Source organism: Ctenocephalides felis, unplaced genomic scaffold, assembly GCF_003426905.1.
Source record: "Ctenocephalides felis isolate EL2017-DRISC unplaced genomic scaffold, ASM342690v1 CF-g0.4_SCAFFOLD_00845, whole genome shotgun sequence".
Taxonomy (NCBI): Eukaryota; Metazoa; Arthropoda; class Insecta; order Siphonaptera; family Pulicidae; genus Ctenocephalides; species Ctenocephalides felis.
The window spans coordinates 16,421,338-16,433,718 of NW_020536999.1; the positions used below are offsets into that span (position 1 = coordinate 16,421,338).

General features: G+C 27.2%; 2 protein-coding genes across 2 annotated transcripts; both read right to left on the reverse strand.

The window, feature by feature from the left end:
* Positions 1-2,256: 2,256 nt before the first annotated feature.
* Positions 2,257-4,080, reverse strand: LOC113374745. Its single transcript, XM_026614720.1, has 2 exons — positions 3,861-4,080; positions 2,257-2,653 (listed from the first exon to the last, which is right to left on the reverse strand). The coding sequence occupies exons 1-2, from the start codon at positions 4,036-4,038 to the stop codon at positions 2,316-2,318; spliced, it is 516 nt and encodes a 171-aa protein (XP_026470505.1). The 5' UTR covers positions 4,039-4,080; the 3' UTR covers positions 2,257-2,315.
* Positions 4,081-7,783: 3,703 nt separating this feature from the next.
* LOC113379138 (corneodesmosin-like) lies at positions 7,784-10,737 on the reverse strand. Its single transcript, XM_026619518.1, has 2 exons — positions 10,554-10,737; positions 7,784-8,490 (listed from the first exon to the last, which is right to left on the reverse strand). Exons 1-2 carry the CDS (start codon positions 10,735-10,737, stop codon positions 7,784-7,786), a joined length of 891 nt encoding a protein of 296 aa, XP_026475303.1.
* Between the last annotated feature and the right edge of the window lie 1,644 nt (positions 10,738-12,381).

Below are 12,381 nucleotides of genomic sequence, written 5' to 3' on the forward strand. Positions count from 1 at the left end.
GGGAAGATATTTAATCTATAAATTTATCAAATTTGATAATGTTGTATAAAATACCTATATCAGTATATGCAATGTATTAATATTTTGTCACACTTATAATGAATAAATGCACTATAAAAACACTATTTCGGTGAATTTCTAATTATTTTATCATTAAAGTAAAGATGTTGAATTATGACTAATATTCCAATATTTTTAACTTCCCATAGGGTAAGTTATTGTAATCCTCCAAAAATCAAAATTGAAAATGTTTGCATATCTTCACGTTTTGAAGGTTTCTGAACATTTTGGCATACCTTAGAAAATATGAATGTTTATGTGTGTATGTATGGATACAATTTTTAGTCCACGTTTTCGGGCGCACGGATCATCCGATTTGAATGCTTAAAAAAACATTAGATTCCTATTGATAGGGAGATGTGCTGATTAGTTTTTGGCAAAGGCAGGTCCAGCCGTTTCGGAAACAGGGGGCAAAGAGTGCAGACAATATAAATTATGGTTTTGAGCGAACGGAGTATCCGGTTAAAATGATTCAAAAAACATTCGATTCGTAATGATTGGGAGAAGTGGTGATTAGATTTTGGCAAAGGCAGTCTAGCCGTTTCGGAGATACGGAGACAAATATGCAAAAAATGGCACTTTTTGCAAGAACTAAGCATCCGATTAGAATGATTCAAAATTTTTTTAGATTTTTTATTTCAAAAATTCTTTTTTACTAAATTTTATTCTTGGAATATTTTATTATGGTACGGAAAGTTCCAGCAATTTGCCTTAAGGCACGATGCCATACACCACTAGTTATACATTTATATGTAAACTTCTAGAAAGAGAAGTTAACGTTTTTGTCGGAAATCTCGATTTGCTAGTTCTATGCCTTTTGGATGTTTAAAGTCAATCTGAATCGTCTGAGACCAAATTGAAGCAAGGTATATGTGGATATGTATGTGAGCAGATTTTTGATCTTTTGTCTTCCATTTATCAAAACTGCACCGACTTCAAAAACTTTCAAACAAGATTTATACATATTAGAATTTTTATTAATGCTGATGCTAATTTTTGTTATTTTTATTAATATTGATATTTATTTATTTATTGATATTTATATTGGTTATTATAATCACATTTTTTTATGTTGACACTAATATTGGTATTTCTATTGATATTTGTACTGATATTTAAATCAATATATTTAGTGATGCTGGTATTGATATCTGTAATTATATTCTTATTTATATTAATATTTATTTTGTAATTATTATCTTATCTGAATTAATTACAGTAAAGTACAACTTCAGAACAATATTAAGCCTAATTTCAATAACTTGAAAAAAAATTATAATATTGAAATAGTTTATTTAGGGCTTGTAGATCTTGAGATTCTTCTGATGGTAAAAATATCCTTTAAATATTTCGTTACACAATTTTCATTTAAGTCCCAAATCTGGAAAATAATAATTAAGGGCAGTGTTAAAAAAAAGAATATAATATGAACATAATTGTAATGATAAAATACTTAAGGTTGAAAAATGTTAAAATAATTTGGAATAAAATTTTTAAAAAATACGGCAAAGGGAAAAAATAATTGTAACTGTTGAAAAATCTCATATCAGATATTATCAGTAGGCATTTTATTATCAAAATATTGTTTGATATCGAAATTGGCAAATTCAGAAATATTGTAGAAACTTTGGGCTTTTAAAAGTTTAACGATGGTATGGTGAAATTGACGATCAATCAATTCCCTTACATGTAGTGAGAGTAGATTAAAAAGCTGTACTCTTCTTCGTCTATGGTATTGAAAGGTGTTTTCGGGTCAGCTAGTATAAATACACACACGTACACATACACACACACACACATATATATATATATATATATATATATATATATTCAAAAATAAAAACTATGTCTTAGATCCATAATAATTTATTCAAAGGCGTCTTTCTAAATTAACATCATATTTAACAAGGATTGGATGAAAAAGCATGATACACTATTTTATAAATGATAATATTATAGTATCCAATAAAATAAATATTTTTATATATTTTAACCCAAGTTCCAATAACATATTTTGTATTTGTACTTTATATCAAGTGATACATAAGTTATTTTTTTATTAGTATAATTTTGTTTTGCATTAGTAAAATATATATTTATTAGTAAACATTAACATTTTCACGAAAATTTCTATTAACCAGTGGATCCATCAAACGTGCTCTTATTAACACTTGTACAACTATTAATTTTAAAAATAGTGTTATTATCTAATAATTATTGTACAAGCATTCGATCCCAATATCAATCCTAGTTCCTCAGAATCCTAGCAAGTCCAAAGTCTTGGAAGCAGTTTCCAAGGCTTTTGGTACGTAAGTCTGCACCAATTTGTTCACAGTTGGTGTAAAATCTCTGACAGCATTAAAACTGTCAGTAGCCAATTTGGCAGCACGTTTTTGCAAATTGGCTGGAGAATTGCGAGCTTTGTTGTCACCTAGGAAGCTTTTTACTGCATCTACTGCCAAACTTGAACCGTCTTTGGCCAAAGGAGCAAAGGCGTCAAAGGCGGATTTGACGGCGGTTTGGAGGTCTATTTCAGAAGTGGTTTTATCTGGGTTTGGGGCTGGTGGTCCGGCTCTGGCTTGGGTTTTTTTGGCTAGAGAAAAATAATAATTTGTTAAATTCCTTGTAACTGGAATCCAGAACAGCAGAATCCTACAATATTTTAGGAACGTTTTAACTTCCCGTAGGGTAGTTATAGTAATGGGCCGAAAATCGAAAATGAACATTTTTGCATTTCTCGACGTTTTGAAAGTTTCTGAACATTTTGGCATACTTCAGAAAAAATGGATGTGTGTGTATGTGTGTGTGTGTTTTGTACGTCCGCATTTTTTCGTCCACGTCCACGGATCAACCGATTTGAATGGTTAAAAAAATTCGATCTCTATTAATAGGGAGATGTGCTGATTAGTTTTTGGCAAAGGCAGGTCCAGCAGTTACGGATATATGGAGCAAAGAGTGCAGACAATAGAATTCGAGTTTTTGATAGAACGGATCATCCGATTTGTATGATCCAGAAAACATTCAGTTCGTAATGACGGGGAAAAGTGGTTATTAGTTTTTGGCAAAGGTAGGCCCAGCGGTTTTGGAGATACAGAGTTAAATGTTAAAAAAATGGCAGTTTTTGAGTGAACTAAACGCCCGATTTGAATGATCTAAAAAACTTTCTGCTTGTATTGACAAAACAATTGCTTTTGAGAATAAAAAAACATTTTTTTTTTTATTTTTCATGAAATATTTTTGTAATTTTGGATTAAAAATTTAAAAAATTACCCAGGTTAAGCACAGTCTAAGCGCCACTCTGGTACAAATGTTTACCCAAGTGCGCTTAGACTGTTTATCCACTGGAGCACTTTTCCAATTTTGTGAAAACTACTGAAAAATATGAAAATGCCGCTAAGCTAAGCACAGTATAATATAATATAATTATTTGCAAAATTAGACTGTAACTATACGGGAGCACTTTTTCAATTCTGTGTAAATTAGGCAACTATTTTTGTGAAATTGAATTCGAAATGAAATGACGACTGTTAATGTTCTGGAGATGAATTGATTTATGATTTACATTTGATTTGCTCAGATATAACAAGATAGCAAAAATAATGAAAGTTACAGTATTTGTAATAATCTATTTGGAAACGTTTAAAATTTCTCGAATATTTCATTACGGTACGGGACGTTCCAGCAAATTGCCTTAAGGCACGATGCTATATACGACTAGTTTTGTATTCAGTTGGGTCAAATATGGCAGAAAACCAAAGAATATTCCTTTTTTCTTGGTGAAAAATTTCAATTTTTCTTACCTCCTTTATTGTTGGCCCGAGGAGCAGGATGAGGAGCAGCTGCACGTTCATGGTTCTCATTTTTCCTTACTCCAGGAAGTTTGTCACTATCCTTTTTTTGTCTTTGGGAATTAGGAGCAGCTGCCAAAGTTGTTGCCACGATGGCACAAACCAAAAAAACTACCAAAGAGAACTTCATTGTGATTTACTGATTTTTTTCTTCACTTGCTACTACGATTTCAAATGCAGAACTTAATGCTGAAGTAATTTTCGCAGTTTTTATATACCCATCAATATTTTTAAATTTGAATTGCAAATTTTTGTGCACATTAGAAATATCTAGAATATTTTTCCTTTATTTTTTGGAATCCAAAATGCACCAGTCATTTCCTTATCGCAATGGTTATTTTTTTCTATTGAATGTGATAACAATATGGAAAATAACAAATTGCTGTGATAACAATTTGATGATGCATGGTGTAATGAAAATTATTGGAAAACTCTTGAGCTTTCAGCAGGGTATTAATAATTGGAGTGGATATTGCATTTATAACAAAAGTTTCCAAACTTTTAATGGTTGTTTGTTATTATCGTACTCCACTCCAAACGTGATTTTTAGAACTATTGTCCCATCTATTTCATGCATTCTTATTCAGATGGCAACATTATTTGAAGAGTAGTAAAAAAAAATCCATTAATTTTGCGGTGTAAAAAAACGAATCTGTATTTGAGGTCTTAGTAAGAAGAAATCCATTATTTGAGACAGTAAATACGAATCCATTAATTTGAGGTGTAGGAAAAAAATCCATTGTTGATTCTTTTTTTTTTCAAACATTAATATTTTTCATTTTTTACTTTTTGTAACATATTGCATTTCACTTATTCTTTTTACATATTACATGCATACTCACAAATTCTGTATTGAAGGTCTAGTAAAAAAAATTCATTATTTCAGATTTAGTAACAATAAATCCATTATTCAAGGTGTAGTAAAAAAATCCATTTTTTTGAGAAGTGCTGAGAGAAATTCTGTATTTAAGGTCTAGTAAAACAAGATCCATTGTTTAAGGTTTAATAAAAAGAAATCCATTAATTGAGGTGTAGTAAAAAATAAATAATTATTATTTAAAATTAGAAAAGGACGTTTCAATCAAATAAATCGCTTTAGAATCGGCGGTAAATCATTTTCTTCAGGAAAACCCAAAAATCAATAATAATTAATATTATACTTTTTTATCAATTATTTTATTTATACATTTTGGGAATTTCCTTCACCTTGAATTATTTAGTTTAATTCATTATCGTCAGTGTTGACAATTATTATTGTTTACAATATTAGATTATTTTTGCAATTATAATATAATAAAATTAATTCTGTTTTTGCATTATATATATTACAATTGATTTTCACAAAGTTTATTTATAAATTTGCCATTGAAAGAGATCAGTTGAACGTTAAAAATAAAGCAAAACCTAGTAGCTGTGGATTTAAAATTTTAACACGTTAATCGCCATGTCAGTCATAAGTGTTTGACACTAAAAAATTCTACAAGAGCCATTTTAGACATATATGTCTGACATACCCGGTTTGGTAGAAGGCCAAAAAAAAAAATATAGGGCTGTGTCAGTCATATATGTGTGACAAGAAAAATAGTGTCTTTTTAGGAATTTCATAAAAAAAATTGTCTTCGATACATCAAGTTTCCTTAATACATTTTTATTTAAATTATTTAATAAAGTTGTCTTGGCCCATGTGAATTTTTTTTCTGATATTATCGTGGCGATTAACGTGTTAACAATGTTTTTATTTAAAGTTTTGAAAATATATATGACATTATTATCTTTCTGTAAATAAGTGATATAAACCTTAAAAATTTGTTTCTTTAACTTTAAAAAACTTTGACCTTGAATTTGCAAAAAAAACTTTATTATAATCAAACTTTTATAAAAATAAATGTCTGGTAAAAATATTAGATTTTATTTTATTTTGCTATAATTTTAATAAAATGTAATAGTAAAGATTGACCGGTGCACTCCTAGTCCATTTTCATCCATCTACTCTTTCATATAAAAAATATTTTATCACCATTATAAAACATTTTACATACAGTGTGTTATTATAATATTCATAGAAAACAGTCTTTTATGTTCCGGAAGATGAAGGTTTATTTAATACATAATGATGTGTACATAAAACAGTTTTATGTTCACAGTAATATATCTTTTGTTTTAGTATCTGTTTAGAATCCGATCATATAGTTTTATATTCAAAAGTTATTTTAGAATATACTGCTAAGTAATAAAATACGAAATAAAAGGCAAGGGTTTATATAAAATTTATGAGAAAATGGAATATGCATATATTAACACCAAATAATAATAAAGTAGTAATAAAATGGAAAGTATCAAAGGAAAATATACTCACTTGGAAATGAAGCAAGAATGAAAATTCAGGAAAAACGATATTTTGGCCACATCAATATCAGAATTATTTTCATTTTTTTACCAAATCGCGAATGTCGGACATAGCTCATGTAGGACTTCTTAGCGTTAAACACATATGACTGACAGGGCAAACAACGTGTTAATAAGCGGTTAGAAGCTTGAAAAATAATTTGGTGAATTAATAGAACCTTTGATTGACACATGATCTAAATGGTCAACTATTAAAAAAAAATTTCAATCACTGAAATTAGAAACATATAGAAATGTAAAATACCCATAGGATAGAAAAACATGTACATAATTATATATATTATATCCAATGAAATGAAAATTTCAAAATTGAAAAAAAAAATTAATATATTTTGAAAAACGTAGTGCAAATGTTTTGAACCAGCAGAAATTTGAAAAAAAAAATATGAAAAGTTGAAAAGTTGAACTTGATGAAAAATCTTTAGAATTTCAATATTTATGTATACAATTGATTAAATATTAGAAATTAAGACTATTCCAAAGCATCATTTTTTAACTGACTATTCTATATATTCTCAAAATATCTCTATATTATTTTTTAAAATCGGTACCTTCAAATAAAAATTACAAAAAAACACTTAAGCATTTGAGGCTAATAATTGTCGTTTTGGTTAAATAATGAAAAACATGTTTAAACATTTTATTTTTTAAACTTTCTTTATTTATCATTGTAAGTATCAGTTTCGATATAATTATTTGTGTAATTTTTTCGTGTTCTGATTTATATAATAGTTAAGATACATATAATTAGCTGAATAATTCTTAACAATATTTTTTTATGTAACATAAATTTTTCTTAACATACTATTTTATAAACCCTCAAAATATTCCTTTAATATTTTTAGCATCAAAATTTTTAAATAAATTTAAAAAAATTACTTAAGCATTTGAGACTAATAATTGTCATTTTAGTTAACTAATAATAAACATTTTTGAAAACTTTAGTATTCAAACTTGTTTTATTTATCAGTGAAATATGTAGCAGTTTCTATATAATCATTCTTGTGATTTTTTTGTATTCTGATTGATATAATCGTCAATATATAAAAAATTAGCTAAAAAGCCTAATGATGTCTTTTAATGTAACCTTAAAAAATATTAGCAACGAAATCAATCTTTTGCTCAAAAAGTAAATAATTATCAAATTGGTTCATGTTTTTATTAGTTCTCAATAAACTAAACAATTTTTGATTATATTTGACACATAATATTTGGGCGAATAAAATATAGACCTTTGTAAGTTTTTATTTAATAGTAATAAATTAAATATCCAAAAATCTAGAAAATAACTATTTAGCTATGTGCAAGTTTGCATGTATATCTTCTTCTGGTATTTCCAGAATATTCTAAATGAGTCAAAATAAAGTGATCCAACCGTCTATTTTATTTAAAGTTAAGTTTTATAATTTTATCAAACTTAATATAACACAAAGCATATTATGACAGAATTAAATGTATTTTTATAGCCCTTAATTGTAATTTATGGAAATGCCTCCTGGTTGAGAAGGCCTAAGAGTTGGTAAATTTATACCATTACCACTAGCAATATTTATACCAGTTGGAAGGGATGTATGAAAAGGTGCAGTGGGTAGTATTCCTGGAACTATTCCTGGTAAAATTCCAGACCCATTCCATAATCCACTTCCAGACCCACTTCCGGATCCACTTGTAGATCCACTTGTAGATCCACTTGTAGATCCACTTGTAGATCCACTTGTAGATCCACTTGTAGATCCGCTTCCAGATCCGCTTCCAGACCAACTACCAGATCCAGGATAACTTCCAGACGTGCCTGTTGTAGAAAATATACCACCTGGATTACTACCTGGAATACCAGGTAGAACTGGAGGAGCTTCAACATAAATTACTTCATCAAGTTTAGCAGGATCCCACTTCTCGTACAACTCTGTCACCAACTTTGGTAATTCCAAAGATCCAATAACTAAAGCCTCGTAAAATTTAGGGTTCAAAAATGCTTTGACTAAATCTTTATTAGCTTTCCATAATCTTTTCAAGCCATCTTTGATTTTTCTTAAACTACGTCTTTTTCTGTCGACAATTTGCTCGACTAAGGTCCTGAGAAAGGATGCACTTTCGTGGACTACATTTTTGGCACTGTCTGAGAAGAAATGGATTGCTGGACTGAATTGGCCTGATAAAACAGTGTCACGATTACCTAGGAAAATAAAAATTTATATATATATTTATATATATATATGTATGTATATTGGGGAGCGGGTAAAAATACCCGTCTCGCGAGGACTGGCAGATATTTTTATCTACAGATTTTAATGTCACTTACTCTAGCATCGGCTTACATATGATAACAAAAGTTATCTGGTAGTTTTTGTTTGAATTGTTTCAATTGAATTAGTTTTTTATCGTCTATTTTAGAATTTTGATACTTAGCAATATGTGGTTTTAAGAAAGTTCTTTACATTACGTCAGGCGACTTAAAATTTTTATCATCCCAAAATTTTTAATTTCTATATTTTAATAAGAGCTTAAAAACATTTACTATAATCTAGTATTATTTTATTATTCAGAAATTTTATTTATTTTATTTATTAATTTTATTTTTATTATGATTTGCTTTTATTTTATATTAAATCATCATACTACGGATATCATTTTAATGTAAATTTTATCCTTTGTACTCTTATTTATTTAAATTTATGTTATTGTTTATTATTATTACTAGATGTTAAATCATTTAACAGTTGTAATAAATACTGTAATTCGAAAAAAATAATAACAATAAATAATCTAGTAAAACTTTTGTATACTTTTCCATAATGAAATTTTAATAAAACTTGATGAGACGCTTATTTTCTGATGATTTTACTAGAATTTTGGACTTCTTTTTAATATTTTTTTTGAATACCTTTATAATTTTGCCCCGGCAACTTTGTTTTATATACATCAGTTGAAACTAGATGAAATTCACTGAATTTTAGTAAAAACTGTTTAATCTATTTGGATATCAAAATTTTGATTAATTCGTAATTGAAATGCTGACTTCAGTACACCTAAGTCTGTTTTTACACGGTCTTTTTGTACACGGTTTTGATATAACACGGTTTGAAAATTGAATATTTTTAATTTTTTTTACACGATTTTATTCCAATTAGCACGATTTAAAATTTTATGTACTTAATTTTTTTTGTCAAATTTAATTTTTGCGAAGTATGTTCATATCACAAAAAAGTATTTATGAAAGAAAAAAGTCTGAAACCATCGATAGTATCGATAGTTTGCGAACACTAGCTTAAAGATCTAAGTGAATTCCCCTTAGCGCGTACAAACAATTTTACTGGTCAAAGCAAATATGAATAGCACTCATTTAGGGGAATACCCTGAAAATTCTTGTTTTTCACTAATTTTAATAGGTTTTAGAGATTAGGAACAAATCACCCATTTTTGTATAAGATCAATGTCTTTTTTTACACTTTTTTTTTTTACACGGATTCTTCTGGAACCAATCTCCGTGTAAAAACAGACTTAGGTGTATTTCCATAGTTTGCTAATATATGGATTTAGAACATTTTTACTTACTTTTCTTCAAATAACTTTCAATTTAGTTCTCGGGCATCATAATTTGTTTTCATTAGTGAAAACTACATAAAATTCACTAAATTCTAAGAAAAACTGTGATATATACTTTGATATCAAAATTTTGATTAATTCGTAGTTGAAATGAGGAATTTAGTATTTCCGTAATTTACTATATATGGATTTAGAACATTCTTTTACTTTTCTTCAAATAACTAATAATTTTTTTTCCAGACCTTATATTTTTTATATTAGTAAAAACTAGATAAAATTTACTAAATTTTAGTATGAACTGTTGGATATACAGTTGGATAACGAAATTTTGAATATTTTGTAGTTGAAATGCTGACTTTAGTATTTCCTTAATTTGCTATATATGGATACAAAACATTTTTTTGTTTTTCTTCAAATAACTTATGAATTTCCTTTTGGACATCATAATTCGTTTTCATCTGTAAAAATCAGATAAAATTTACTAAAATCTAGTAAAAACTGTTGTTCACTCTTGGATATCAGAATTTTGAATAAATCGTAGTTGAAATGCCAATTTTAGTATATTGAAATTAATAATTTAATTGTTGATTAATTAATAATTATTTTCCTAACATTTTTTATATTTATAAATTTCATTGAAAACTCATTTAGTGTGAAAATATTTGCATATTTAATATTATATTTTTCTCTCACCTCTTTCTTCAACTTTCTTCAAAACCAAATCATTTTCCACATTACTACTCTGGTTAGCAGCATAATTTTCAATTTTCCTCACTTTTCCATTATCATTTTTTACATGCTGAGCTTCAGGTAATCCGAAAGCAACAACAAATATTAATGAAAATGAAAATATCACACCATGTATTATCAAGTTCATCCTTAAAATTTTCTTGGTTTTTCCTCAAAACTAAAAAAACTTAGTTACCTCCTACCTATATATGCGATTGAAAAATAACTCTGGTAATAAATCACCAGTTCAGGTGAAGATATGGAGTAAATGATAATTAGAAAAAAACAGTAGAATATTGATAAGGATTGTTTTTCAAGTAATAATTAGAAAAATGTGCTATCGATTTTCTGCGTTTTTTAGATAATTATTTTCGTAAATATTTTTATAGGCAATAAATCGACACCTTGTTACGGAAATCTGAAGGATATGGGTTGGAGGTATTTTCTAGATAAGCTTAGGGGAGACCAGGAGCAGGGGTAATACTCTGATTATATTATATACTATATATAATATTTTATATAAAATAAAGTTCCATATAATATATATTAGCAGCAATTTGTTGGTCATCATTACAGTAATAACTGAACCATTTACATCAATTTTGAGTGATCATCAATTTAATGTTAATCATTTTTATCTGAGAGGAAAAATAATGGAAAATTATTTGATTTAATAACTAATTAATAAGTTGCAATTATTTTAAAAAAATCTTGGTTTTAAAATAATAACTTGAAGGAGATACATTTGTAGCATTGTACATTTTGTAATTAAATATTTAATACTAACGTACACTTTTTTTTCAATTTTAGTATCCAATGATTCAAAATTACTTGAAACTTCTAGATAAAATAAAATTACCAAACTAATTCCTTCAGAAAGTTGAAGAATGAATAATGAATAATCTGGAGCTAATTTATATATATTCATATAATCCATTATTTATATACATATACATTATTTATATGTAATTTGCAATTGGTAATTTGTTGAATTGTGTTTTTAAAAACATTTGTGTAATAATTTTATCTATGATATTTTCGTGAGAGAAAGCTAAAACAATGTTCAATTTGTTTTCAAGAAAAGTGAGACTTTTTTTAAATATTGGGTTTTAATATAGATAGTTTTGTATAGGTAAATAATGGGCCTATAATCAAATTTTTTGAAGACTATAGAAAAAATATATAATACCTCCAAAACGTTTAATGATGAGATGAATACAACTTTGTTATATTTGATACTTCTCATATAACATCATAAATAATCTATCATTGTTTTCTATTTTTTTTTCGAATTACACATCATTTTTTACGCTTTCGCTTCTATCAACATCTATTTTCATATTTTCAATTTCCTTCACTTTACCAATTTCATTTTTGAGATGGAAAGCAGAAAAAAATAAATATAAATAGCATAGAATAAACGTGAAAATTTATAATAATATTTTATGAATGAATGGAAAATTTGTAGCAACAATTAAAAATAATTCGCGATCATAGTTTTTGTTTTTTCTATATAAACGCTAGTGAAAATTCGTCATCGTAAATCACAAAAAAATGCTATAAATGACAATTCGAAAAAGTCATAAAAATAAAATTAATAATAAGTACACATGTAAGCAATTAGGTATAATTATGTTTGTCTTTTAAAACAAATATTATTTGCATTTTTGTAAGTGATTCCCAGAATTATTTCAGCAATGAATTCATACATCATTAATAGGTTTTTGGAATAGAATTTTATTGTTCTTGGTTATCGATAGTAAATAAATATGGTCAATAATATTAGGTTTTG

What these genes read in the sequence shown, in the direction of transcription:
- LOC113379138 (XM_026619518.1), bottom strand. Translation starts at nt 10,737, where the DNA reads ATGAACTTGATAATACATGGTGTGATATTTTCATTTTCATTAATATTT. An exon ending in GAAGAAAGTTGAAGAAAGAG is followed by an intron (nt 8,491 to 10,553) that starts GTGAGAGAAAAA and finishes TTATTTTCCTAG; the next exon opens with GTAATCGTGACACTGTTTTA.
- LOC113374745 (XM_026614720.1), bottom strand. Translation starts at nt 4,038, where the DNA reads ATGAAGTTCTCTTTGGTAGTTTTTTTGGTTTGTGCCATCGTGGCAACA. An exon ending in TCGGGCCAACAATAAAGGAG is followed by an intron (nt 2,654 to 3,860) that starts GTAAGAAAAATT and finishes ATTTTTCTCTAG; the next exon opens with CCAAAAAAACCCAAGCCAGA.